Source organism: Polistes canadensis, unplaced genomic scaffold (assembly GCF_001313835.1).
Source record: "Polistes canadensis isolate GaletaPanama2010 unplaced genomic scaffold, ASM131383v1 scaffold_79, whole genome shotgun sequence".
In the NCBI taxonomy this organism is placed as follows: Eukaryota; Metazoa; Arthropoda; class Insecta; order Hymenoptera; family Vespidae; genus Polistes; species Polistes canadensis.
In genome coordinates, this window is record NW_014569626.1 from 218,560 (window position 1) to 245,001 (window position 26,442).

General features: G+C 29.2%; 9 protein-coding genes across 13 annotated transcripts; 3 read left to right on the top strand and 6 right to left on the bottom strand.

Annotated features, from left to right (window-relative positions):
* The first annotated feature begins 3 nt into the window (after positions 1-3).
* Positions 4-1,957, top strand: LOC106786664 (short transient receptor potential channel 3-like). Its single transcript, XM_014748302.1, has 4 exons — positions 4-105; positions 696-963; positions 1,276-1,736; positions 1,922-1,957. The coding sequence occupies exons 2-3, from the start codon at positions 701-703 to the stop codon at positions 1,730-1,732; spliced, it is 720 nt and encodes a 239-aa protein (XP_014603788.1). The 5' UTR covers positions 4-105; positions 696-700; the 3' UTR covers positions 1,733-1,736; positions 1,922-1,957.
* Positions 1,907-3,766, top strand: LOC106786665 (transient-receptor-potential-like protein). Its single transcript, XM_014748303.1, has 5 exons — positions 1,907-1,977; positions 2,862-2,989; positions 3,082-3,230; positions 3,302-3,455; positions 3,535-3,766. Exons 1-5 carry the CDS (start codon positions 1,968-1,970, stop codon positions 3,748-3,750), a joined length of 657 nt encoding a protein of 218 aa, XP_014603789.1. The 5' UTR covers positions 1,907-1,967; the 3' UTR covers positions 3,751-3,766.
* Positions 3,764-5,357, bottom strand: LOC106786662 (pancreatic triacylglycerol lipase-like). The gene is made up of 4 exons (XM_014748300.1): positions 5,305-5,357; positions 4,625-5,064; positions 4,193-4,544; positions 3,764-4,111 (listed from the first exon to the last, which is right to left on the bottom strand). Exons 1-4 carry the CDS (start codon positions 5,348-5,350, stop codon positions 3,888-3,890), a joined length of 1,062 nt encoding a protein of 353 aa, XP_014603786.1. The 5' UTR covers positions 5,351-5,357; the 3' UTR covers positions 3,764-3,887.
* Positions 5,358-5,843: 486 nt separating this feature from the next.
* Positions 5,844-7,132, top strand: LOC106786666 (protein LZIC-like). 2 transcript variants are annotated; one of them, XM_014748305.1, is made up of 3 exons: positions 5,844-6,267; positions 6,336-6,471; positions 6,549-7,132. In XM_014748305.1, the coding sequence occupies exons 1-3, from the start codon at positions 6,167-6,169 to the stop codon at positions 6,891-6,893; spliced, it is 582 nt and encodes a 193-aa protein (XP_014603791.1). In that variant the 5' UTR covers positions 5,844-6,166; the 3' UTR covers positions 6,894-7,132. The 2 variants fall into 2 exon arrangements, with proteins under 2 accessions (XP_014603791.1, XP_014603792.1); XM_014748306.1 differs by having other exon boundaries at positions 5,853-6,263.
* Positions 7,133-7,377: 245 nt separating this feature from the next.
* On the bottom strand, positions 7,378-13,711 carry LOC106786659 (zinc finger MYND domain-containing protein 11). 3 transcript variants are annotated; one of them, XM_014748295.1, is made up of 10 exons: positions 13,359-13,711; positions 12,624-12,688; positions 10,150-10,564; positions 9,734-10,064; positions 9,336-9,649; positions 9,097-9,129; positions 8,799-8,976; positions 8,476-8,726; positions 8,202-8,384; positions 7,378-8,111 (listed from the first exon to the last, which is right to left on the bottom strand). In XM_014748295.1, exons 3-10 carry the CDS (start codon positions 10,543-10,545, stop codon positions 7,989-7,991), a joined length of 1,809 nt encoding a protein of 602 aa, XP_014603781.1. In that variant the 5' UTR covers positions 10,546-10,564; positions 12,624-12,688; positions 13,359-13,711; the 3' UTR covers positions 7,378-7,988. The 3 variants fall into 3 exon arrangements, with proteins under 3 accessions (XP_014603781.1, XP_014603779.1, XP_014603780.1); XM_014748293.1 differs by having other exon boundaries at positions 8,476-8,976; XM_014748294.1 differs by lacking the exon at positions 9,097-9,129 and having other exon boundaries at positions 8,476-8,976; positions 13,359-13,707.
* A 246-nt stretch (positions 13,712-13,957) lies between these two features.
* Positions 13,958-16,385, bottom strand: LOC106786661 (DNA primase small subunit-like). Its single transcript, XM_014748299.1, has 7 exons — positions 15,971-16,385; positions 15,625-15,723; positions 15,394-15,544; positions 15,158-15,327; positions 14,878-15,073; positions 14,572-14,779; positions 13,958-14,486 (listed from the first exon to the last, which is right to left on the bottom strand). Exons 2-7 carry the CDS (start codon positions 15,704-15,706, stop codon positions 14,127-14,129), a joined length of 1,167 nt encoding a protein of 388 aa, XP_014603785.1. The 5' UTR covers positions 15,707-15,723; positions 15,971-16,385; the 3' UTR covers positions 13,958-14,126.
* A 101-nt stretch (positions 16,386-16,486) lies between these two features.
* Positions 16,487-17,792, bottom strand: LOC106786663. The gene has a single exon (XM_014748301.1). The coding sequence runs from the start codon at positions 17,695-17,697 to the stop codon at positions 16,660-16,662; it is 1,038 nt and encodes a 345-aa protein (XP_014603787.1). The 5' UTR covers positions 17,698-17,792; the 3' UTR covers positions 16,487-16,659.
* On the bottom strand, positions 17,618-18,779 carry LOC106786669 (60S ribosome subunit biogenesis protein NIP7 homolog). Its single transcript, XM_014748309.1, has 3 exons — positions 18,612-18,779; positions 18,272-18,497; positions 17,618-18,197 (listed from the first exon to the last, which is right to left on the bottom strand). The coding sequence occupies exons 1-3, from the start codon at positions 18,665-18,667 to the stop codon at positions 17,937-17,939; spliced, it is 543 nt and encodes a 180-aa protein (XP_014603795.1). The 5' UTR covers positions 18,668-18,779; the 3' UTR covers positions 17,618-17,936.
* A 1,674-nt stretch (positions 18,780-20,453) lies between these two features.
* LOC106786660 (tyrosine-protein phosphatase corkscrew) lies at positions 20,454-26,232 on the bottom strand. 2 transcript variants are annotated; one of them, XM_014748297.1, is made up of 12 exons: positions 26,064-26,232; positions 25,508-25,630; positions 25,227-25,421; positions 24,925-25,087; positions 24,705-24,817; positions 24,339-24,610; positions 24,177-24,256; positions 23,920-24,099; positions 23,665-23,841; positions 23,316-23,535; positions 23,081-23,232; positions 20,454-22,690 (listed from the first exon to the last, which is right to left on the bottom strand). In XM_014748297.1, the coding sequence occupies exons 1-12, from the start codon at positions 26,075-26,077 to the stop codon at positions 22,637-22,639; spliced, it is 1,743 nt and encodes a 580-aa protein (XP_014603783.1). In that variant the 5' UTR covers positions 26,078-26,232; the 3' UTR covers positions 20,454-22,636. The 2 variants fall into 2 exon arrangements, with proteins under 2 accessions (XP_014603783.1, XP_014603784.1); XM_014748298.1 differs by lacking the exon at positions 26,064-26,232 and adding an exon at positions 25,968-26,052.
* Between the last annotated feature and the right edge of the window lie 210 nt (positions 26,233-26,442).

Sequence of the window (26,442 nt, forward strand, 5' to 3'; positions counted from 1 at the left end):
ATATAAAAAAGAAGAAAGAGAGAGAGAGAGAGAGAGAGAGAGAAAGAAAGAGACAAAAGGAGAGGCTTTTCGAAGGATGATCGACTATATGATTTTAGAAGCTAAGTAAGTCTACGTTACGTAGCCTACATGTGCCTGTATTTATACCAAATAAATGTCACTTTTATTTTTACGGGTTTGGGATTGCGTCCTACTCAGTCAGCATGGCCAAAAACGTGCGTTTGAGATCGTTTGCATCGAATCATCTACACTAACTCGACATCTCATTGTATGTGGCACAGGAACATATCCTTAAATGAACATCTTTGACGATTTTTCCGCGAAGTAATATAAAAAAAAATTATACGAAATTTAGGTCTTATCTCTCATCTGTTTAACATATAATGCATGTCCAAAAAATTGTTACGTGCAGATTGATTTTGTCTCATGTATTCGGCAGGAACGAAAGGAGCCTATAGTGTGTGAATGCACTGACGTAAAAAAAAAAGAAAAAAAAAACGTAGGTCCTTAGAACGACTAACAAATCATCATCAAAATAATCTTAAACAATTGTTAGCCGGCACTGGCATGAAACACGACATGTCAGGGAGTAAACAATGCAAGAGAATGTTTTTTTAATTATCTGTATGATGCAAGCTTATTTATTTCTCGCGTCGATTTGTCTTATCAGATATTTTGTTGGGACGTATTTCCAGTCAGGATGAACCCGATACTAGCAGTTGAATTATTGTTCTTCGCCATCTTCGGACAGACAACTCATGAGCAGTTCAAAGTCGAACCTTATCAACCCGAATGGACCACGGTCCTATTCAAGCTCGCCTTCGGAATTTACATGTTGGTATCGGTGGTCGTGTTGATAAACCTCCTGATCGCCATGATGAGCGACACTTATCAACGGATACAGGCTCAATCTGATATCGAATGGAAATACGGATTGAGCAAACTCGTTAGAAATATGCACAGGTAACGATAGCGAGTTTAAACTTAGCTCCGTTAGTTGAGTTTCTCTATCATTCATTCATTCGTTCGTTCATTCGTTCATTCATTCAATCATTCGTTCCTTAAATCGTAAGGTATGATACACACTGTTGGGTTAGCAACTAAGTGATCCTTCCTCTTTAAAAGTAGGAATGAAAATGAGAAAGATTAAGGAGGGGACCTGTAGGTTTTTATTAAAGTAACCATACTCACTTAGTTGCCAACCAAAAAATCCGCACTCACTTAATTGCCAAGCCAATATTACACCAAAATTGATTATCTTTCTTGACGAAATAGGACAACTACGGCGCCGTCTCCCCTAAACCTTTTAACTACTTGGCTAACATACTTCTTCAAAGTCTGCAAAAAACGTATGGCGAAAAAGCAAAGGCCATCCTTGATGCATATGATGGGCTTGCAAAGGACTAGAATGTCACCACGTTCGAGAATGGGAGCAAAGTGGTTATCGAAAGTGAAGAAGACTCAAGTAATGCACAAGGACAGCGTTGCTTTGTCTGTGGTACACTTGAGTCCATTGGGAAGTCAATTATCTTTCAACAATGCGATTAGAATTGACAATGTTGTCGACTGGGACGTAGTTAGACGAAAATATCGTGATCTCTATGGTGACAATGTTGAGAAAGTTGCCGAAGAAGCTAAAGAAGCTGTAGAAACGGATCTTTTAGCTGCCTTTGAGGAACCATCGTCCACTGGTCCAACTAGAAACGAAACGTCTGGCTCACCAAATGCCTGATCAAGTGAAGAGGAAATTTTAATTAATCTCTGATCGACTAGATAATTATTTGTACTCTTTATAGTTTATAAGAACTATAAGACGTAGATCATTTTATTTTCCAAATAAACGATTAGATCTCGATTTGTATTTGCGTTGCTCGACCTAATCCCACGTCGATCCACGATCTAATCGTGTAACATATTTTAGAGGCTACCATGGAAATACCTGTCTGCTTAGGGAACCACTTCACGTTATGTGTTACGGTTAGTCAATCAAATGTAATATGTAATCTACGTATTTCACACGTATTTTATCTCTCTCTATCTGTTATGAATTTTATAATCGATCTATTTGTATTTGAAGGTAGAATTATACGGCTGCATAAAAATGTAATTGCGTAGTAGTAATGCATGCACTGTAATGTGCTGACGTTACTCGCAAGAAGTGATTGTTTAAAAAACGATTCTTGTTGTTAAAATTGGTCACGTAATTAGAATGCATCCTAATCGTGCCATTGAACAATTATGAGTGTTACAAACTTGCCTGTAGATTTTTTTCACGTAGCGTAATGTACTCTCGATGTGGCATGCGAATTTCGAAGCTTGTCAACTGGTATTCAATCATGCCTCCTCTCCTACAACCCCCCCCCCCACAAAGAACTCAAAAGAATTTTCATTTCATCATGCACATGCGATGTGTCTACGTTTATCTAATTACTATATAGAATGTATGTAAGTAGTTATATTGTTCTCAAAGCTGCTAATTGATCATTGTGCTCACATTTTTTAATGTCACTTCATGCATTTAAACGTTTTATGATTCATGAATATGTTTTTAACATAACTCTCTTATGTCTTTACTTCGATCTAATTAACATTTCTTTTTACACATATCATCGCATGTTATTTAGGTTTATTAGAACGATCAATCAAATGATTACGAATGAATGATATTCGATAAAAAAAAAAATGAAATCAATCAGTACGATCGATATGAATCAATGAATCATTATGCGATAAATCAACGCTTAGATCATTAAGAAATTAGGAAAGTAGGATTTCAGTAGACATAGAATCGCTGCGAGAAATATTTCTCTTTGCGTTCATGTTAATGAGAACAATTCTATAACATAAATTTATTTTTTCAGTCGAAGTCAATCCCATCGAAATAACGGAAAATCTTTTCTTCGCGATCTTTGGGCAAAAGGATACCGACGATTTCACGATTACAGGGAGGCAACATTTGCAACCAAAATGGACGATATATCTATTCAAGGTTGATGCTTTTACAAAGACAAATTTATCGTAAAAAAAAATCGTGTGCTTTTAATTTAATAATTTAATTTAATAAACGTTTAAACTATTCAGGTATCATTCTCTCTATACATGCTCGTCACCGTTGTTGTCCTGATCAATCTTCTAATTGCTATGATGAGTGACACTTATCAAAGTATCCAATCGCAAAGTGATATTGAATGGAAATACGGACTCAGTAAACTTATACGTAAAATGCAAAGGTAAGTATTCTCTATGAGGAATAATAACAAGCTTCACCTTTTAATTATTTTTTTTCTTTTCTTTCTCCGAGAACGCGAACTGCACCCTCGCCGTTGAATCTTTTCTCCACGTGGATAATATATCTTGTAAAGATGTGTAAAAAGAAGGCAGATAAAAGGAAGAAAATGAGTGTGATGCATGGATTAGTGAGGAATCGTACACTCTCAAAAAATTCATTTTTTCGTGTACGTTTTAATAATGAAATTGAAGAAATAAGAGAAACTTTAAGGTGTTGTGAATCTAACGAAATTTCTTTCTCTACAGAATAATAAAATATTTTCATCGGATCGCAACAAGAACGACATTGATTTCGGTCTACTAAATTTGAGTCCTTTTCAAAGCCAATCATCTTTAATTCAGATGGCGAAAATTGACAACGTCGTTGAATGGGACATCGTTCGTAGGAAATATAGGATGCGTTTTGGAGATGAAATAGAAAAACCTTCGGGAGAGGATCAAATTGTCAATGAAACGATATAAATGATTTCATTTATCTCGTAATGAGAATTATTTTCCAACCAGTGGTTCCCTGTACCACAATTGTAGACATATTACTTAAATATACATATATTTGTACCACCTTAACAAATAAACACTTTTCTCGATGTTCTACCTTTTTAAATAACACCTTTACCAAACGGTGGTTGTGCATTGGTTTCCAAGAAAAATGAACCACGAGCATTCCAGTTAACATTTTCCCCCATAAATACCATGGTCGAATTATTCTTGCATTTTTTTCCTTTGAATTCTATCCAACTATTGCATTGAAAAGTACCGAAAGCTAACGGATTAATAATAGATTCGCCCATCAGATCGTGAGCTCTAGCATGACTACAGTATTCTGATAACAACAACCATTAATTAACATTTATAAAAAGAAAATATTAACAAGTATTAAAGATTTTAATTTAAGATCACTTACGAGCTGAGAAAATTGGACATCCAGGCTGCCTAAATGTTCCTCCATTCGGATAGAAATCAGCATGACCAATTGATCTGATGAAACCAAGCGTTCCTGCACAAGTGTGTATGATATCCACAAATTTGGCATCTCTAGAATCCAAACGAATTCTTAAATCGTTCAAACTCGAAGATTCGAAACCTGGTCGGGCTGGATCCATTCCAGTTATTCTTCCAATTGTTCCAGATACTTCCATCCCAGCAAATCCAGCAACGTGAGCTCCTAAACTATGTCCTAATATATGCACATCGTTCAAGGAGAGACCAGCTTGTGAGACAAGAAAATCCAACATTTTTGCTATGTATTTGCCGACCTGTATCCAGAATACATCCATTCAGAATTGTAGAAACTAATGATTTTTTTTCCATACAGATTCATAAGTTTCATACAAACCTGGCGAGTTAATTTAGCAGCAATCCAGTACTCTTTCAATGATGCTGGGAACCAGTTGACACTAATAACATTATAATTACCCACTATTAAGTAATTTTGTCTAAAATCTTGCAACCAATAAGTATTAGTACTGTCAGTCCACCCATGAATGAGTATCTTTGTAGGATTGTCAGAATCAAACGAAGATTCTCTTAGCCCTGTTGCATCATCTATTTTTAATAAAAATGCATTTTCAGGATTGTTCTTCGTATAGAGCTCAAATGTAACATCTTCGGATATTAAGTTCGGATCGAAAATGTTATTTATAATTGATCGATCATCTTGAATTGTACCCATTGGATTAACGAGAATATCTGAAAGTACTTCTGCTAAAAAGAATCCTTGAGACTTATCCGGTGTTAAATGGCGTTGCATATCATTGCTTGAACTTTTTGATAAATCTGTAAATATAACAATTATTTACTTTAGAGATAATACTTAAAAAACAAGTAAGTAAAACAGCGTTGTCCAACTGGCGGCTCGCGAAGTAAATTAATTTTTGTGTTTAATGCTTAATTAAATTAATAATTAAAATAAAAAGGAACGTATATCTACTCTTCCTTAGTCCCTGAAAAGTTTACAAAAGAAGTAATAATTCGCGAACTAAGAGAAGTTGGACAACGCTGATGTCAAATATTTACTTGCAAAGAAAAGAAATAAGAACAGGAAAGAAGCAAGGAACAACATGATTACGTTTGCTAGAGCAAATACGAGCTACTGTGTTTTATATATTTGAATCTTATGTAAGATGTTATTTTTATAAGTTTGATTAAGTAAAGTAATGAGATCAAATTGTTCCTTAACTAATGATTTTGATCTATCAGTTCCGTTGCAGTACGTAATTTAAGTTGTTTATGTCTAAAATGAATTTCCTTGAAGCTCAACAAATCATTGTTTTCTGAGGATATTGTAACATTAATAAAATAAACATAATACAAGAATATAATAAAGAACATACATGCAAATAATTGACAAAAGGTGACAAAAGAGGCTCGTGTGAAAAGGAAAAAAAGTAGTGTAAAAATGAATGCTATACGTGTGCAAAGAAATGATTGTTTAAAAAATTCCACACTTATTTGATTTTAATTATATTCGTATTGATTTTTTAACAATATTCTTTTATCATTTAAAAGTCTTCTGTCTTTCCCGCTTTCTTACGTTTCAAATTTAAATACCCAAAGAGCATTAGTGACATCTACAGAGTGATGTAAACAAATCCGATGTAATAACCTCATGCTGATGCGTTTCTGTAAAAAATAAAATAATAACATTTAATTTACATAAGAGATGTACATAAAAAAACAGCAGTATATTAAGATAATATATGCTTCGTTTGAACATGCATAAGATTTTTAATGAATAAACAATATGGATAAAAGTAATTGCTATAATACACACTGCTTCATTTCTAAATAAAAGTGCAGTAACTTAAATATATATATATACATAACGATTTTATATTATTTATAATATCAGTGAAAAAGTTAATATATAATATAAATAATGAGCTCTCACGGTAAAGCGGAAACTGAAAGATTGAAACAAAATTTGGAAGATCAACTTGATAGATTAGTTCAACAATTAGAGGATCTTGAAGAATGCAAGTAAGAAGATGGTGAATGATTATTTATGAATAAATAAAATATTTATATTATTAATATTTTTCTCACAGAGATGAAATGACTAATGAGGAATACGAAGAAACGAAAGAAGAAACCATGGAACAACTACGTGAATTAAATGAATCGTTACAAAGAATGATTTCCGGAAACATGACTTTAATCAATCAGTTTGGAGCAATGCAATTGGTATATAAAGATATTTGATCTAAATAAATCATAATCCAATATGTAAAATAAAATCTAACATAATTTATACGATGTAGGCAACTCAAGCAGCAATCAGCGCAGCTTTTAAAACTCCTGCAGTAATTAGAATGTTTGGTAAGCGTGAACCAGATCAACTTAGAGAACGTCTTACTCAAATAGAACGAGATAATAAACTTGGAAAATTAAATAAGGATGTTGCTGATCGGTTACGTGCTGAAGTACTAAGCGCTTTGAGGCAACTCGGAGAAAAATTGGATTCATCTGAATTACAATTGTTAGAAAAGTTTTCCTTAAATACCATAGATGCAACAAGTTATGTGCAAGTAACAGAGACCATAGAAAAAGGTCAAATGGCTTTAGAAGTAGTTGGTAAAGAAGTTAAAGCTAATCAAAGTACCTAGATTCTTTTTAATCGTATCTTATATATCAATATACCTTTATACTTTACTGTCTATATGTATTATATATATTTTCAATACGATCTTTAAAATAATATTCCATTTACATTTTTATTAGAATATATCTTATTTTCAAAATATTATACTTATTATTTAAATTATTTATTAATAACTTGTTTATTCTGAAATGGCGATGTAATTTCAAAAAAGAAAAAAAAAATTATATATAAATACGAATTATATTACGTCTTATATAATTAAAATCTACAACTTTTTAATTTATTTATTTATTCAACCTAAACTCTAATATATAAATTCAATGAATATTAATACAAATATATATAGAAGTTATATAATAAAATAAAATTAAATAAAAGGACTTCCTAAGAATGATCTATAATTACTAAGAAAAATATTAGTGGAATGAGTAAAAATATTGGACTAGTATGTTGTAATTTGCTTTTGTGCGCACATACTATTTTTTCACTTGATTAAAGTATCACTACTTTTTTTTATTCACAAACCTTGTGACTTATTAAATATACTTATTAATTACTTAATATTGTGTGATTTAAAAATTGTTAACATAATAATATAAGAAATATTCCAAAACAAATAAAATCGTAAATCTAATATAATTGATTGACCATTAGATTAAATACTTAAATGAAAGTATAAATAATAAATTCATTTTATAATTAAAAACACTTTCTTTGATATACGTTAACATTTCTATAAGATCATTAGTCATATGATTTTAATTTGAAATTAGTAATCGTATATGTTTTGTAATATAAAAAAAACAATTATATAAATTGATTATTAATAACTAAACAAAACATTGAATAAATTAAATTGTTACATATTATATAGCACGATTGAAAAATATAAATTTATACTTAAAAAATACTTTCATCTAAGAAATCTCTAGAAAGAAACGATGAATTAGTGTTACGAATATATACATTACTGTATTTTACTTTTTTTTCCCATTCAAAAATAAAATACAAAAAGAAAAGAAGAAACATACAGTTTCTTATGTTTCTTATTCTATAATAAAATCATATTATTATAAGATTTATTGCACCTTATAATTAATTAACGTTTACGCCGACAAACTCTTTTGTGTTCGCGTTGCCAATGTACTTGTTGGCAATCTGTACTGCAGTAAGCTGTGTTCCAACAGCAATGATATATTGCTTCTGCTTCACAGTTGTAACACTGCAATGAAAATATACATGCAGAATATATTATTATTTTTCTATTTGTAAATATTATAAGTAACTGTTCATATATGTGTAAAATAAATACCCATTGTTTCTTTTTAATTTCGGATATAATCTGTTGATGTCTCTCAGTTAGTTGTCTCAACTCTTTAGCATGTTCTGCTTGAAGTCTCTCCATTTCTCTGCATTTATCAAGTTCCAATTCTCTTCGTAATTTTTCTAATGCTGTTGTTATAGGTTGTTCGGATGTTCTACGTTCCCTTTTAATCTGCAATATTTTATATATATGACAAAGAGAAATATATTTCAGAATATGTGTTATATTATTGCACATTTTAACGCATTAAATGATAATATACCTTCGCTGGTATCACTTCTGTTTGAATTTGTTCCGTTTGCACGAGAACACATTTGGATCTTGGTTCTTGAGAACTAGATGTTACCATATCTTCTTGAGATCCTTCCTTTTTTAAACCTTGTGGACACGTACTGGATATTTCTCTTGTGGGTTCATCCTCCGCTACTGCTAAATGTGGTACCGTTCTTTCTTCACTTCCAGCTTTACTTTTCGGAGATTTATTTTCTGCAGTCTCTCGAGACGCCATTAAGTCTGCATGACCATCAGTACTTAAACGTTCAACTTTAACTCTTAAATCTTTTATAATCTGTTTAGTTGGATTACTTTTGAGAGTAGTTTCTTTCAAACTTCCTGTATCTGTGCGTCCAATTTTAGCAGCTTTGGGTCCCTCATAGTCACTGCCAGTATCTATTTCTTCTACAGCCTTCCCGGACTTTTGTAGTAAGTGTTGATGATGTTTCAATTCTTCGAAAGCTCTGTTCCATGCTGTCGATCTCTTTATCTATGAAATAATAATAGTAAATGGTATGAAAGAAATAGATCATTGCAAAATTTAAATTGAAGTGCAATGATAGGAGAATTACTCGCATTTTCTATTTGCGTTTTCTTATAGGCATATTACCTTCATTTCTTTCCACTTGCCCTTTTCCGAAGGCTATGCAAGAATTCGTTGTTAAGATAGTTATATATCTAAGTGCAACAACAATTTTTTTAAATTAGTTTTCCCTCAACTGTTCTCTCCTATCAAGTCAGTGATATAATAGACTGTTAACTGCATGTAACCTAAACCGAGAATTTTCAAAGTGGTCGCGTAACAGCTTCGCGTGTAAAATCCCAAGATACCGCAACGAGTATATTTACCTGTAAAGATTGTAAGCTGACACTAATTGGCCGAATAAAAACTTTCTCTATGTTAGCCCGCATGTGATGCCCTCCAAAGAATCGAACATCGTAGACATTGCCATTAATTTGCATAACTTTAGCTGGCCAGTAAGGATATCCTTTTTGTTTAGCATAAACAAGTTGATGCGGTGGGTTGCATGGTATACAGAACCACATTTTCTCCGATTTCTCATTTGATATTCGGTAACAGTCTGCACACCGACGAATTTCTTGAAGATCGTAACAGCAATCTTGATACATTGTGTTGCCCATTTCTCCAATTATACTGTGAGCTATAACATTTCACAATATATATATATATTAGAGTACGTACTATATATATATAACGTATAACTTTTAAGAGTTTAATATTTTACCTCCATGATATAAAAGAATGTTATGAAGAATATTGTGTGCATCTGCTTGAAACTCTGTTAAATTGTTGTACTCTTTCTTATTTATTTTAGAATCCATAATAGCCAAATCCATATGATTTTTTATAAGAAAACCAGGACGCCATGCATCTTCACCTTCACTTATCCAAGTAGGTCCAGAAAAGTTGCTTGTTGGTACAACAATGAGATCGTTATTAAAGACTATAGTACGATTTGTTATTTCTAGTGGTAACTTTGCTTTTAAATGACCACATGTGAAAGTAAGTATATGATTGAGATCAGATTTGTCTGAATATGTGTCGGTATCTAATTTCTGGAAACATATTTACATTTATGTTATTAATTGTATATTAAAAATGTTGTATCTAAAAATATTATTAAGATTTTTTTATATTCACCTCACAAAAATCGCACATTTTTACTTTTGTATTTGTAGGCACATGACAATTGGGATGATATACTCTATAACATTTTTGACAGGATTCTACCAAGCCAGCTTTTTGACATTTATAACAATACCAATCATGATCAGTTTTTTCTGGTGGTTCTATTGGTAATCTGTAACTTTCTTGTTCTATTCCTGCCTTCGATGGTACTCTTTTTAAAATTACAAGTTTATCTTCGACAGCTTTGTTCAATTCTTCTTGAGCTTGTTGTTCGGTAATTCCATAAACACGTGCCAAGTGTCGTACCATGCGTTCATTGCTAGGTAAACTTCTTTGATGTACTGTTATTTTTATGGCATCCCATATACGTTGAATTGCAAAGGAATCAGTTCTCCGACGAATAGACATGATAACTACAAATCAAATACTAAAAACAAATCAAATAATGTATTAATATTACGCTTAATAAGACAATTATTAATGGTATTACATTTCCATGGTACAATTAAGCATATAATTCAAATATTGTATATTACATCATAAAATAGTATTTATAGAAATGATTTTTAGTTGGTGTAAAAATATACTATTTATTACGAACATCATATCTTTGCTTCAATGTATTATCTAATATCAGACCCTCATATTCGTCACCCACATGCAATTGCTCTAACAGTAGTTGAACAAGTTAGTTACAGTCTAGAAATTCTTTTCCTGACAGTAACCAACCAAGAGTTTTATATACAACAAACAATTATTTTTCAAGAACAATTTAATTGTATAAAAAATATAGTTTTGATAGAGTGACAAAATGAACATCATAACAATTGGCATAGCAGGATACGTGCTACTGTTCTTCAATTTTATTATATTAGTGATTCTTATTAAAAAGAAGTTTAAGTGTCAAAAGGTATCTTCATTTTATATCTTGTCAACATCTAACATATTAAATTCAGTAGTTACAGCAATAGTACTACTCATAAATCATGCAGATATGACTGCCAGTACTAATTATTATTATAAAAGTAAGCGAATGTTAAATATAAATATTAAAGATAAATATTCAGACACATTCTTGCAATTTTATGATACATATAACTTAACTGACATAAATTATTCTGATTTGACGATATGCAATATTAAAAATCTATTAATGCATAATGCTATGTTCCTAATGCCTTTTACAAATGCATTTATATCGTTAATAATATTTTCTATACAATGTAATTTAAGTGCTACATTTATCAATGATAAATACAATAATAATTTCCAATCAGAAGTAAAAATGGAAGAAAATCCAATAAGAATGTCTGATAATATTAATAATTCAGAACATCATAACATTGAAGTTATAGACATAAATGATACGAGTTCTAAAAATGAAGAATTAATAAAATCAAAAGATATGTACAAAAATCCAACTACTATGAAAATGAAAGAAATGATTCCACAATTTTTTCACGATACAAAATTAAAAAACATCTCAGCAATAAATAAACGCATTGTTGGAATGAGTGTATTGAGTCAATGGTTGATACCAATTGTTACTACCGGAATTTTATATTTTGCAGATTATCAAAACGTTGGAATAATGTCGCAAACTGAAAATATTAAGTGCATGTACGAATCTCCTTTCTCGTTTTATAATTGTTTTGAAACAAATGAAGACACGAAACATAATGTTTCTCACGAATATTCAACTATTTCAATACCAGTCTACAATGATTATGTCAGTAATTTAAGTTCTATACAATTGTATGATCTTAACGTAACAGAAAATGAAATAATCTCCAAAATATATGATATTATGAATTCAGCATTAAATAATACAAATGACTTGGAGAATAAAAACTTATTACCCATAGAAGATAACATAGATATAAATAATACCATAAATGACATTAATAAGACTGATCTTGAAACAAATTCTAAGGAATGGGTAACAGTAGACAATTTAACTTCTTATAATTGGTCTGATATCTTTGTCGAACACAAAAATGATTTTCAAATAAAAGATGAGAGATTCGAAGAACAGATTAAAAAATTACTACTACCATGGAACGCTTCTTTGATTCCCTTCAATTCATTTGACAAAAATAAAATGAATAAGAACTTATCTCAAGATAATGATCTTAATAATAAGAAAAATGAAACTAACTCATTAGTAAATGATAGAAACAGGGCAGAACAAACTTTGTTACCAACTAAAGAACAAATTCTTTTGGATATTGTTTCACGAATAAAAAATAGTACCTCTATAGCAAATAAAAAGAAAGGAATCAAAACTAAAAGAAATGGACTGCGGTATTATAATATCGAAACTAATGTTTCTGCAACAGAAATGACGACAATTGTTAATGAAAATTATGAAGATGTTGACAAATTATTTGAAATTACTGCCACGTGTACCATGGATAAATGCATTATACCAACTAAATTTGTAAGGTTGTATTTTATTGCACTTATGTTTATAATATATTTCTTACCAATTATCTTGTCATCCGTTCTACAAGTTCGCAGTCAATTTATTTGTCAGAATGTATTGAGCAAACTAAAAGAAAAAAATACAATTAGATACAATACTTCTTATAATTCTTTTTTAAATACGGAGTACAATAATAAAGAAACTAAACACACGTGCAATCATTTTAAAATATATGATGGCATATTAAAAGAATCATTACAAGTTGATAAATTAATAAGAACAATTAAAGTATCCTTAATAATAGGCATAATATTATGGACACCTATTTTTTTGCAAACAATATTTAAAGTATTCTTATGTATCAATGTATCAACGTGGATTACAGATTGCACATTTCTATGCGCTATATTCAATGATATCGTAAGAAGCATTTTTAATCTATATATAGTTAAGATAGAAGGAATTCCAAAAGTTTTTAGCAAAAAAGAAAACACCGTACATCCCAGCGAATAAATCATCTGATACATAATATGATACTTATCATTTACTATAATATCGCTTAGTTTTAAGTTAACTACAAATAATCCTAATTGATGTATTGTGTCATTATAATTTTATGAATTCCTAAAATTCAATAACTATAAAGAATTAATAGAAATGTTAATTATGAAGATATAATTAAATTCGACATCATTGATTAAGCTCATGGTATCACAGATTTTTAAAGTACTCTATTTAAATAACATTGAACTATTATAATTTCGATAACTAAAGACTTATGTTCACGCAAACTTACATTCGTTTAGAGATAATGGATGATCCTCTCGTGCAAATATTTTTTTCGTTAATTGGCAAAAAAAAATAGAAATCCTGATAAGTTTGCCAATTTTCTAATCGATTATTCACACGATTTTTTAAGATTCGTTAGATTAGAAAATAAAATTCATTATAACGCCCAACAACACGAAATAAAGTGATAATTAAATGATAAAAGACGCGTACGAATACTGTGCGCACGTCACGAGTCTGACATAACCTTAATGATGCGCACGCATCGAAACATTCACAATTATATGCCGATTAAATTTTTTTTTACATTCGCCATTAACAATTTTTTAATCAAAAAAGAACAATTTTTAACACAAATTACAAACTTTCAACTACTCAGAGTTTTTCATTTATGTCTGTATGTCTATTATAAACTAATATATTTTATATAAAATATATATAAATATAATGTTTTTTTAACTGAATCTTGTTACTGTTATTTAATCGTACATATAAAGCTGTACACTACCTTTCTTCCGAAACGCGATTTTAGCGACAAGCGTGAACATAATATGAAGAACTAAACTGGTCGGTATATTTTCTTGTGTCAGTAATACCCCTATCAAATTAATATGAGATACAATATTTATTTCGTAAGCCGCAATAAACTGTACAATTTCTCATCTAACACAAACACATGAATATAAATTTATATAAAATATATGTATTATAATTTATAACAAGACATATAACTTCTATCTCATAATGGTATAAAAATAATTTTCAATTTGTAATATTATTTTTCCTCTGAAACTACTTCTTCTACAAATTTACGAAAAATAATCATAGGATTCTTTAATGAAATCTTATTGTAATCCATTTTGAAACGTAAATTTTCCATTTTCGATTGTTTTTGACGTATAATATCTACTTCATCCACTATCTGATTCATTGTAAAAGAATTTGTCGGATCAAACTCCTCAATTTGAGTGATATCGAATGGCAAAGATATTTTTCCTGTCTCATAATGTATAGAAAATGGACACCTCAATAGATGTTTGCACTCCTTTGTTACATTCACGTCAAATCTGGGAGCACAGTAGTGTAATTTTATATGATCTACATATTCTCCCAGTTGTTTCCAATCCTCTAATTGCTAAAAAAAAATATGTATAAAAGTATAATTTAGCACATATATGAATGATCATTTTTATAAGTCAAATAATTGCAATCATACGTACAGAGTCAATCGCAAATTTATGATATTCAATAAATTCATTCCATCTATCAAAGCTGGTTGTATTTTCTTTAAATATTTTTTTTACATCTTTCCGTATTGTATCAGGAAATAGAGCCAAGAAATAATCTTTACCTTCCTCTGTACCAAGTAGATTTTGATCTACGATGCATAGAGGTACAAATTCAGGCTCTATAAATGAAAGCATGCATCTGTATTGGAGGTAAAATAAAATATTTTATCATTTATCTCTTTCATCTCTTAAAACTATTATTAAATACGATAGAGGTAAAGCAAACAACTACGATACCTATCATAATAAATCAATTTTTTTAGGTGATATTTGCCATCTTTAAGAATACACTTTAATAATTCGGTTTTTAAAAATGTTATAATTGCGGATCTATTATATTCATCCAATATCCTAGCTTGTTTATCACAAACCCAACAATGTATCCCTCTTCTGCCAGAAAAGATCCATAGTATCTTTTTAAATCCAAAACAATCTATAAAAAAACGAATTAACATACAAATCTTAGAGTATATTCTTTACTAATTTTACTTAATGCTACTAATGCATGAATACTGACCCACTAAAAACTTATTTAATATTTTACAAGCAATAACAATATATTTCCAACACTTTTTACAGATGTCCTTATTTTGGCAGCATGTTCGTACATCGTTATAGTCAGAAATATCTACATCAAAGACTAATTCTCTTTCTACAAAGATTTTGGACATATCATTTTTCTTTGGCCTGAAATATTTTCTTTTTTTAATACTAAGAATACTTTCATTAATAAAAGTATAAAACACTGCTTACGGCACATTGTAAATAGCTCCAATATTTATTGCTGCTGGTTTTTCTTTTAGAATAATCGCTCTAAAACGATTAGGAAATTCAAAAGTCAGATATCTTAGGTACACACCTTTTACAAGTTTTATTGAAAATTCTCTGCGTTGGAGGCAAGTATCTGAAAAAAATAAATTAAATATTGCATACAATTTGTTAAACAAACTTGAAAAAGATAAGTAATCATTTGTAATTCTATACCATCATTGTAACTCAACCATTTACAAATATCTACTATGGGAAAAACGTATGTAAAATACGTTCTAAAAGTTGCTCTATCCATGTTTCAACGTTTACTGACTGCAACAAAATAAAAATTTTTGAAATTCAACAAACAAAAAGTTTCTTGACATTCATTAGACACTATTTGGAGGATAGTACTGGATGATACAATATCCAAATTGTTAGTAAGGTACGATTATGAAACAATATGCAGTAGACAAATAAAATTGATGAACATATCATACGTTGTTTCTACATAACAATAACAATAAAAATAATTAAGTCCAAAACATCTAAGAAAAGAAACTAAAAAATATATACTCACTTTCTAATCTTTTTTTTTTCTGCTTAAAACTTATTAACTGTTTGAAAGCCAGGGTTCAAACAGTTAATAAGTTACAACAAAAATTTTGTAGAGAAGACCCAAGCATACAATGGCCTTTGTCTCAATTTTGTAGAGAATAATCCAACAGCGCAATAGCGCTCGTCTTTTATTTGACATTGTGCTTTTTTTCATACATACAAAAACAAAGCTATGCTCCATGCATACAAGAATTAATACAATGTAACGCTTTTCATCTTGTTGTTTATAATTTAAACTACCTTAAATTCGAATTAGTTGAGTATTCCACCACACATGTGCATAGCGCTATTTAAATCTATAACCAATCATCGTACACATAAATTGTAACTATTTTTGCGCTATATTTAAAAACATATAAGAAGTAGATAGAAATAATTTATAAATGAATAAAACATTTATTATTCAATAATAGATATTTTATATCATTTTCTTTTTATTCTTTATATTTGATGCACGCAAAAAACACTCCAAACGATCTTTATATTAAGTCTTCTTTATTCAGACTAAAGAATATAGAAAAAGATCCACTATGGGTTGGTTTTCCTTTCTTTCCTGACGAAGTTTCTTCATGCAAAATAATCAATTGTTATTTTTAATATAAAAATATAAGGAATTAATTATTCAATAAATATGTTAACATATACATTTCTCTATAGATATTTTGTATTTTCCCACGTTGAGTTTCCTCCAATGCAAAGTCCACCAGAACAACCAACAGTATAACAGGGTCTATTACCTAAGTGTGATCTTATATGTACATTAGAAGTAGAAGTATCTATAATAAATTTTTCGGAAGGCCAAGGGTTGTTTTCTTCTTCCTTATCGTTAATTTGATCATATTTGTCAATACATTGAGTTTTTAACGAGTAGAAAAGATCTTTAGGAAGTTTATCTCGTTCTGCCAACATTGTACAAATTTGAGTCAAATCAATAATGAAATTCGAATTAGGTGGTAAATCTATTTCATTTGGTTCAAGTTTTTCATCAGGAAAACAAATTTTCTTTTCTCTTTCTTGTGCTCTTATTAAAATTTCATCATAAATTGGTACTCTTGTGCATCGGTATTCATCAGGAAAATTTTGATTTTTAAATAACAATGTTTTTTCATCGATTGCGAATTCTACAGTAGTATGTTTACCAATATATTGAAGTCTTAAAAAAAGAGCTACCATGCCGGACAACATATGTTCTTCATTTAAAAGAATAAATTTATTTTTAATAACATATGGTTTTGGCATGTAATTAGTATCATTTGTCGCCATTGTAAATTGGTCACATAAACATCCATGCAAAGGAATTTCTGCTTTGCCTAAAGGATCTTTTAGGACTTGGTACGGACATATCGATATACCTTTTATTTTATAAACATCTAAAGTTAATTTAGAAGCTCTCATTGCATTTATCAACTCACTTGGAATCCTTGGAAATAAATGCGTTTGTCCGCAATTAAAATTAATAATACGACATTTGGCATCACTACGAATTTCTTTTGACTTTTCCATTTTGGTTAGTTCATATTCATTTTGAAATATCCTAATTAGAGGAAAATCAATGAATTTCAAATCTATTCCTAAGTCAGTTAACTCTTTTTTTTGTAATTTATCAATGTAAAGAGTAACGTCATTCACAAATACTTCTAATGTGAATAATTGTTCATCTTTTGTACTCTTACAACTGTTGCTAGTCATGACGAATGTAACACACAATGCAGTTTAATAAATTAAAGCATAATGGAATGAATATGTAGTTATTTCTATCTTATAAATGAATAATTAGGTATACAATGTCTGAATAAAATGATAATTACAGAAAATTTTGACAGATTTAACTATACTTTCAATTGTTTTACTTATTCATTTTTATATAAAATATAAATATAACATCCTAGAATTTATATACAATGAAATGATATTTAGAAACCTCGGAATTATAATAATGTATCCTCGGATCGAAGATATTCCCCAATATCTGCTTGATGAAAGCAGATAGTTGCCATAGGATCTGCATTTTTGCAATCCAATGTACTTTTCGCCATCACACCAAATCCCAGAGGTATATCGTTCATAGAATAAACGACTACACCTTGATATTGTCCTGTATTTTCCGTTATACGTCCCAAGCCAGATTTTAAAACATGATGTCCATATAAAAATTGTTGTTCCGCAGAGGATTTAACCCAAAGTTTATGCTTGAAATATAATGTAAATTAATAATTATTAACTGTAAAAAGATGATCGCTTTAGTATTTTTATTCAAACTTACTTGAGCGTATGGAGCAAGATAATGTAAAGCGGTTATATGTAATTGAAATTTGCCTGACTTGGTGAACTTTCCAAGACAAATACCTAAACTAACTAAATTATCTGGATTAATTGTATTAGCTAATTTTAAAATCTTTTCTGAAACATAATACACTCTATCCTTTTTTTCACGAAAACAATATAAGCTGTCTGGTCGGTCTATTAAATTTTTTATATTTTCTCCAATACTGTAAAAAAAGAAATTAATAATCAAATAACTAACAAAAAAGAAAATTCAAATAACCTATGTAATTCCTGTAACAATTTTAAAAAATATTTATAGTTTTTGAAGAACAACTCACTATTTTTTTAATTTTTCAAACACAAGCTTTGTTCTTTCTTCTGATAAACGTCTCATATTTGTTTATAAATTGAACTATTCGAATTTAAAAGTTTAGATTAAAATAAACACGATGCACTATGCACGATGCATGTAAACAACGTGTAGGAATAATTAGGTTAATCTAACCTCTCTAACATGTTTGAGCATGGCGCCACAATTTAAAAGGACATTGAACTAACAGGAAGTAGTATGAAAACATTAGATTGCGAATAGTACGTATTATAGTTAAAAATATATGATAATTGGCATTAATGTATTAATTAAAATATTAACCTATTAACATTCGACAGTTTCTGTATGTACAATAACATTATTTAAATAAAATATAGTATAACATTTTCTACTATCATTCTCAACATATTACATATTTAATCCTAGATATTTATTTTCAACCAATATTAGGTTTTAATAATTAAAAACTTCTTCTCTTTATTTACATTCATATATTCGTCATATTATTCTACAATTTTAAATAAATGTATTTCATCTAATCAAAGAGTTCATCTAATCTAATAAAAGAAAGAGATTTAGTATTTTTCTTATTTTTCTAATGTAATTTAATTTTTATGAAGTAACAACTTGCTTACGAATCATATTTTTGTTTCATATAAATTCTCTTGTATACAAATTTACATGATATCGTGAATTTGGTATTACTTATAATGACGTATACATACTACAACATGTTACAGCATCGACAATTAGAATTTATAAAATATTTTATAAAATAATGTAATTATTTTATTTTTTTTTTTTAATTTTTAATATAAATTTTGTTAACTTAATTCATCGAATAACTTAAAAATATATATTTATATATGTATATATATATAGCTAAACAATGCATTGATAAAAAAAGATAAGAAAGCGTGTTATTGCATTAAAAAATAAAACTATAAAGATTATAACTAATAAGTATATAAATGTACATTTGTGTTTTTAATATAACACATAAAAAGATTTTAAATGTACAAATATTCATTCGTTGAACTATCAAGTTATTATACATTTATGATTTAGAATCAATAATAATCAGTTACTAGTATTGGAATTATAAAAAAAGATAATTCTTATATTTAAATTTTTGTTTGCAATTTTTAGATTAAGATAGGATCTATCAAATGTTTACATACATTACCAAGAATTTGTTTCCGACATTAATATTTTAACAACTATTAAAGAAAGCGTATATTTATTCTATAGAATGCATATTTGAAACTTTTGGCAAACATACACTCAAGTACAATAAATCAAATAAGAAAATTATGATTCTTAAGCGGCATTGTCATATGTGCGTATAATGTATTTATAAGTTCATAGATACTAAGCGATAAAAGATATTTGAACATAATAGCACATCTTTGTGTTCTGTCCTGTTAAGTTGGTTTAAGTTATCATTTAGCAGGGCGAACTTTTACACATGGATTTAAAAGAGTAGGATTACAAAGTTAATGACAAAATCAATCCTAACCATTATTAAAAAATATCTATAATACAGTCATAATAAAAAAAAAAAGTATATCTAACCATAATACAATGAAAATAATAAACAATTTGTCTTAGTTATTATGCAATAGTAGTTGGATTTTGTAAAACTTTCCACTCACAAAAACCTTTAGATTTGTCTTTTTTCTTTTCTTTTAATATATATATATATGAAATTAATACTTGTAACTGTCTTCATTTACTTATCATTTTAAAAAGACACAGTGTGTGTTATCTTATTTAAATAATCAGTTAATTTACAAAGTTAATATTCGAAAATTTTAATAAAAAATTTGAGATTCATCAAATTTTTAACGAATAAAGTTTAAATTATTCTCTTAATATATTATGTATAGCAACATAAGTGATTAAATTTATAATGAAAGTTACTAAAACTTTGTAATAAAGATTGCCATTCTATAATTCAGGGCTTCTCAAGTGTGATTCCATGTGGGGTCGTGTAACTAAATTTATGCACGATAAAATTATATTCATATGTATACCAAAGCATTTTTTTTGAATCAATATTCTTTATGATTTATTATCAGCAAATATTAGCTCGAATAAAAAGAGTTATTAAGTGGAAAAGTTTGAGAAGTCCTCTAATAGATTATTATTAAAATACCTGTTGTGAATAGTTGTTTGTTGCCTCAAATATCATATATATATTTAATCACACAAATTCTTGACCAAATTCGTCTTGTTTATGCAATGCTAGTTTGTATTTTTATTAATCTGATTATTTTCTTCCTGCATATAGGAAGAAATTATTATTCTTGATAGAATGTTATGTGTATTGTCCGTGCTTATGTAACTACTCGATTTTACTTATATCATAATGTCAAACAAATAAAATATACATATACACGCATAAGTATATGCATACTTTATAAGATAATTAATTAATTATAAACATTAAAATATTATTATACAAACAATAAAGTAACTTAATTAAATTCACTAATACCAACTAAACAAATATGTTCCAAAATTAGTTTAAGTATCGATAATTGAAATATCGATATTATCGATTAATAAAAACTGAGTTGGCAACACTGGACAAAATTGCGCGCTTTTTGAATACGATACAAATAGCGCTTATTGCAAATTAGAACACCTTCATATTTTAAAACACAATTAAACATAAACCGACGAAAGATTGAAAGAATGCAGATTTGTTTTATCGTAAATAAAGTTGATCGGCATTTTTAACAAGCGGCTACGATGTTTTTAAGTTTTCGTGTGTTTAATGCAATTGAAATTATAAGCGATGATCAATTTTCGTAAGATTAAGATTTCACAGAAAGCTTTTTTAATTAAGTTCCCATATACTTAATTCTTCTTTCTAGTCTTTCTTCAATTCTACGAAACGTATTATATTTTCCTTTATAATCTTTGTCAAAGTTTTATTTCCGTAACGAATCATTGTTTGCTTGGCCTTGAACAATTTTTATTTTCTTCGTTAATTACACACATAACAAACACTTTATCTTGTTGACTTCTTTAATTTTTTCTCTCGATGTATATAAACTTCCGTATTTATATCCTTAGCTTCAGAAGATATTCATCGTTAGACTAAGAATAAGCTCGTTTCTTTCTAATCCTTTTTTTAAGTAAGTGAAGAAGCTGACAAGTATATATTTTCTTTTCTTTTTTTGTTTTTAAGAATTTTCATGTGAAAATTCGAATGTTTTAACACATAGTTTATCTATAAGTACTTGAGTGCATGCGAGTATGCACATATACATACATACATACATACATACATACAATTTTGTAATTCATAGCAATGTTTCTATGTGTTTATTTTTTTGTTCTAGTTAGTTCTCTTTTTGTAAAATTTCAAAGATCGTTTTCAGTATCTTATTTGTGTGTGTCAGGATTATAAGATATGTGTACAGGATTATCGTTTCTATATTCTTCCGCGCGCGCGTTTGTGTATTAAATCGAATACCTCTTGTGTTTTGTACTATTAGAAAAATGTATACATATGTAACTTGATTTTAATATATTTATATATAACAGGCTTCATCCGAATAAATCATTTATGGCAATATCAAGCTACGAATTACTTTGTCCAATCTTTCATCTATGTATATATATATGTTAATTATTTAAAAATTGTGTTTCTTCTTTTTTCTTTATTTTATTTTAATCCGGGATAGAATCTTGGTAGTCTTAATCTCTTTTTGTTGATTGAGAGTTCCGCTCTTTGACCCGAGCTAGGTAATGAAATAAATTATCATCTTCGTTACGTTCATTTCTTCTTTTTCTTCTTTTTCCCTGATAACAATGCTTTCTCAGTTTCAATGTATTATACCTCTCACATTATAATCGGTTTAATTACTTGATAATGTCAATAAGCGAACTGAGATAGAAGTTATATCAGTGAAAGTCGTCTATCTTTTTAAACATTTAATTTTCTGTGACGAGAACATAGATTTGAGCAGCTTCCCGCAACTCATTCCTTCGTATTTATTCACTATGCGATATCAATTTTCAGTACCGTCGTAATCGAATATTAGTATATTCACGACCTAGCTGTAGTGATTTCTATGGAAAAAAATTGTTGAAATTAAAAGATGGTAATATTAGGTTGTCCCAAAAGTTCTTTCCGCGCCACGCTATGTATGACTTCGAGCCGATTATTACTTGTTTCTCTCGTTAAAAAATTCTCGCCGTGATAAATGTCATAAATCCGAAAGCGAAATAAAAATGCACCTCGATTATTATTTTGCAAGTAAATGTCAACAATTTTGAAAAGAGGGCATGAGACTTTTTGAGAGATGTAAGAAAATAATAAAGCAGAACGGTTCATATATAACACAGTAAATCAACCTTAAACAACAAATATCGTCTATTGAAATCGCATCAAAAAAAAGGAAGAAACTCATGGGACAACCTAATAGACTGTTAGAAAATATATAATATCATTATTATTACCTGTTCAGCTTGCATTCTTTGAGATACAGTCTCAATGTAATGTAAAACCGCAAGATAAACAAATTTATATTGTGCTTCAGTCTGTACCATACCAGATCTTTGAGAACGTACTCTTTGAATTGTTCGTTGAATATCAATCTCACAATCAAGACCTAACATGATTAATAATATTAACATATCTTTTTTTTATGTACCATAGAATATTGTTGAAAAAGAAATAATTAAAAATAATAACCATGGCGTTTAATTTGATCCAAAATCATATCGATAACAATAAAAGTTCCAGTCCTTCCTATTCCAGCGCTACAATGAACAAGAATCGGACCCATGGTTGGTACTGCATTTGGAGTATTTGATGTAACAGCTGCAGCTAGTAATTCTTGTCTAGCGTTAACATCGTGAAGAAAGTTTAAAACGCAACCAGGATCCGATGGTACACCATGGTCGGGCCATGCCTATAAAATAATTTGAAAATATATTATCAATATAACATTTTATAAATTATTATGTGTTCTTTTTATAATATGCAGCATAGGTTTTCATAATCTTTTACGAACTATAATCAATGAAAGAAAAATAATAACTTGAAAATGGTAATGGTATATCCTTCTAGCAACCGTGAAATTGGGTTTGTTTCCTTGTAATGAAAATTCACGTAAGGTATAATCAATTGTTTCGGTACAAGAAATGGCATTAACTTTCCATGTGCCTCCATATTCTGCTATTTCTCCTTTTTCAGGCCAATACCGAGCGCATTTATTCTGAAAAACAATGATACATGGGTCGTTAACTACATGCATAATACTATTTGATATACAAAAATTTGTTTTTTAGCTTACTTTCCCTCTTTCCATTTCTTTCGTAGTCATAACGATTACTCGAGTGTTTTCTTGATACACCATGTGCCAAAAGTCTCCAATAGTGTTTGGAAGACAACCTTGTGTAGCAATATAACATTTATTAAATTGACCAACCTCATTTCCACTAACACCAGGTACTGCTCCATCGCCTTCTTCATTCTGTAAAGAATACTTATTAAATATAACAGATTTAAAATTAGTATATAAAAAATATTTATGCGATAAATAAATTGTACCTTGATATAATTAGCATTGATATAATCTGATCCAGGTACGCTAGGATCAACATCCTTTAAGCGTACTCTCGTATGATCAACTGTAATAAATTACATAATATACAATTTATAGAAACAAAAAATATCATTTAAAATGATGTATGTATAAATATGTAATCTTACACGGTAAAATATTTTTGTATCGATTTTTCGCTCGATTTTCTAATCTTAAACCTTCTTTCCTAGAAAACAAATGACGACATTCTAGTTGTTGTAATGATTCAAATTCTTCCCAAAATCCTGCTTTTCCTTTACCACGACCTGTACTGCCTTCATTAGTATCTGTCGCTCCATTTCGACATAATAATCCATTAGAACAACCATTCTCTTTATGTAACTGTCTTACTCTACTTTCAATTCCACTGGCGTTTATACGAGTTGCATTAAATGGTTGTCTAAAAAGAAAATAAACATTGCAATTATTATTTTTAACAATTATAAGCGTACAGCATGATAATTCATGAATAATAGTAATACAAATATTATTACCGAAGATGGACAACACTTCCACTTGTTTCAACCATTGGATTTCGTTTGTAATGTTCTATAAGATCGCTGAGACTATCGAATTTATCTCCTCCTCCCACATCGTATTTATTGTCCTGTAATATATACAAATTTTATTAATTACTAACAGTTCAACGAAATGAAATATAAATTACAATAAAAATATGTGATAATAAAAATATATAGAACAAATATAATTAACCTGTGATCGTATCATAACATGTGTAACACGGTCATCAGTACGAACAGACAATACAAAATCCCCAGGTTTGCTCTGTGATTCACGAACTAGAAATGATCCATTTTTTCCCCTTTCCATCATCAAACGTTCTGCTTCCTTTGCTGATAAATGGCCATGGAACCACCTTTACCCATATTTTACTATTAACATACCATGCTATATGTGCGCATTTAAAGTAATAATAGAAGATTTTTATACTAACATATTAAATTGCAATTTATAAAAAGGAATTACACCTTTTATTATATTTTATTATACAATACCTTTCAGTCGTTGGATCAGCACAATTCAAAGGATATTTCAACTCTATTATCTCTCCATTCTTTTTGCGTAGCTGACCACCATTTTCCATGTAAAATTGTACGAGTTCTGACAATGTAGCAAACTTTTCACCGCCATAAAGATCATAAAAGTCTCCTGTGTTTTGTATTTTAATATGAGTCACTTCACCATTGCGTCTATGAACATAATGAATGATATAAATTAATAATACGTACTTTATATTTTATCATCTAAATTTAACAAAAGTAATGCTTGAATTTACCTTACAGATAACGTGAAATCACCAGGATTGGATGAGCTTGGACGTGCTAGAAAGGAACTATCATAACCTCGTTCCATTAATAAACGCTCTGCCTCTAATCCTGATATGTTAGGATGAAACCATCTACGATCAGAAATATTTATTTTCATTCGCATGTGCAGCAATGTAATAAAATATTTTTTCTGCTCCTCTATACTACAAATTTGAAAATTAAATATTTAATAACCTATTGCATCTCTCAATAAAACATGAAATTTTTATAATAAATATTATCACAGACATTTTTATGTGCAATAATGTAAAAAATATGTAAAGTACAAACTTATATATTATTTGGAAATAAAAATATTCTTTTAAGAATTTGGAAAATTTCAAAAATGCATTTTTGTAAATGTGCTCAATAAAAAACGATTGTTTATTTATAACATTGACAATTAATTTCTAAGTATGTCTGACTAACCTGCTGTTGTGCCGACGATATGCAAAATTGTTCTTGGAATGTCCATGAATTACGATAATCCTATTTTTTTTCAACGAGTATAAAAACGTGCCTTACCTGCGGGATGCCATGTCGCAATTACAACTACGTCCTGCTAGGATTTAATTCTTCATTATAACACATTGAAATTCACAGTCACGACCACTAAATTCTAAATACTTTAACTAAACATTAACTAAGCACTAGAACGCTGTTTGACATAATTCATTTTGCACGGTATGCTATATACTACACTAGATGGACTAACTCATATTCGTATTCTCGAATTTAGTACATTTTTTAGTTGGTAGACGGTGCACCGATGCAAACCATAGAAATAAAGAAACAAATAAACAAACCAATAACAAAGAAGGAAATTTAAATTCCCTCCTTTTTCGTAATTTCGAAAAAGGTTGTTAGTAGTTAATTGTATACAGTTACGAATGAAATATATTAC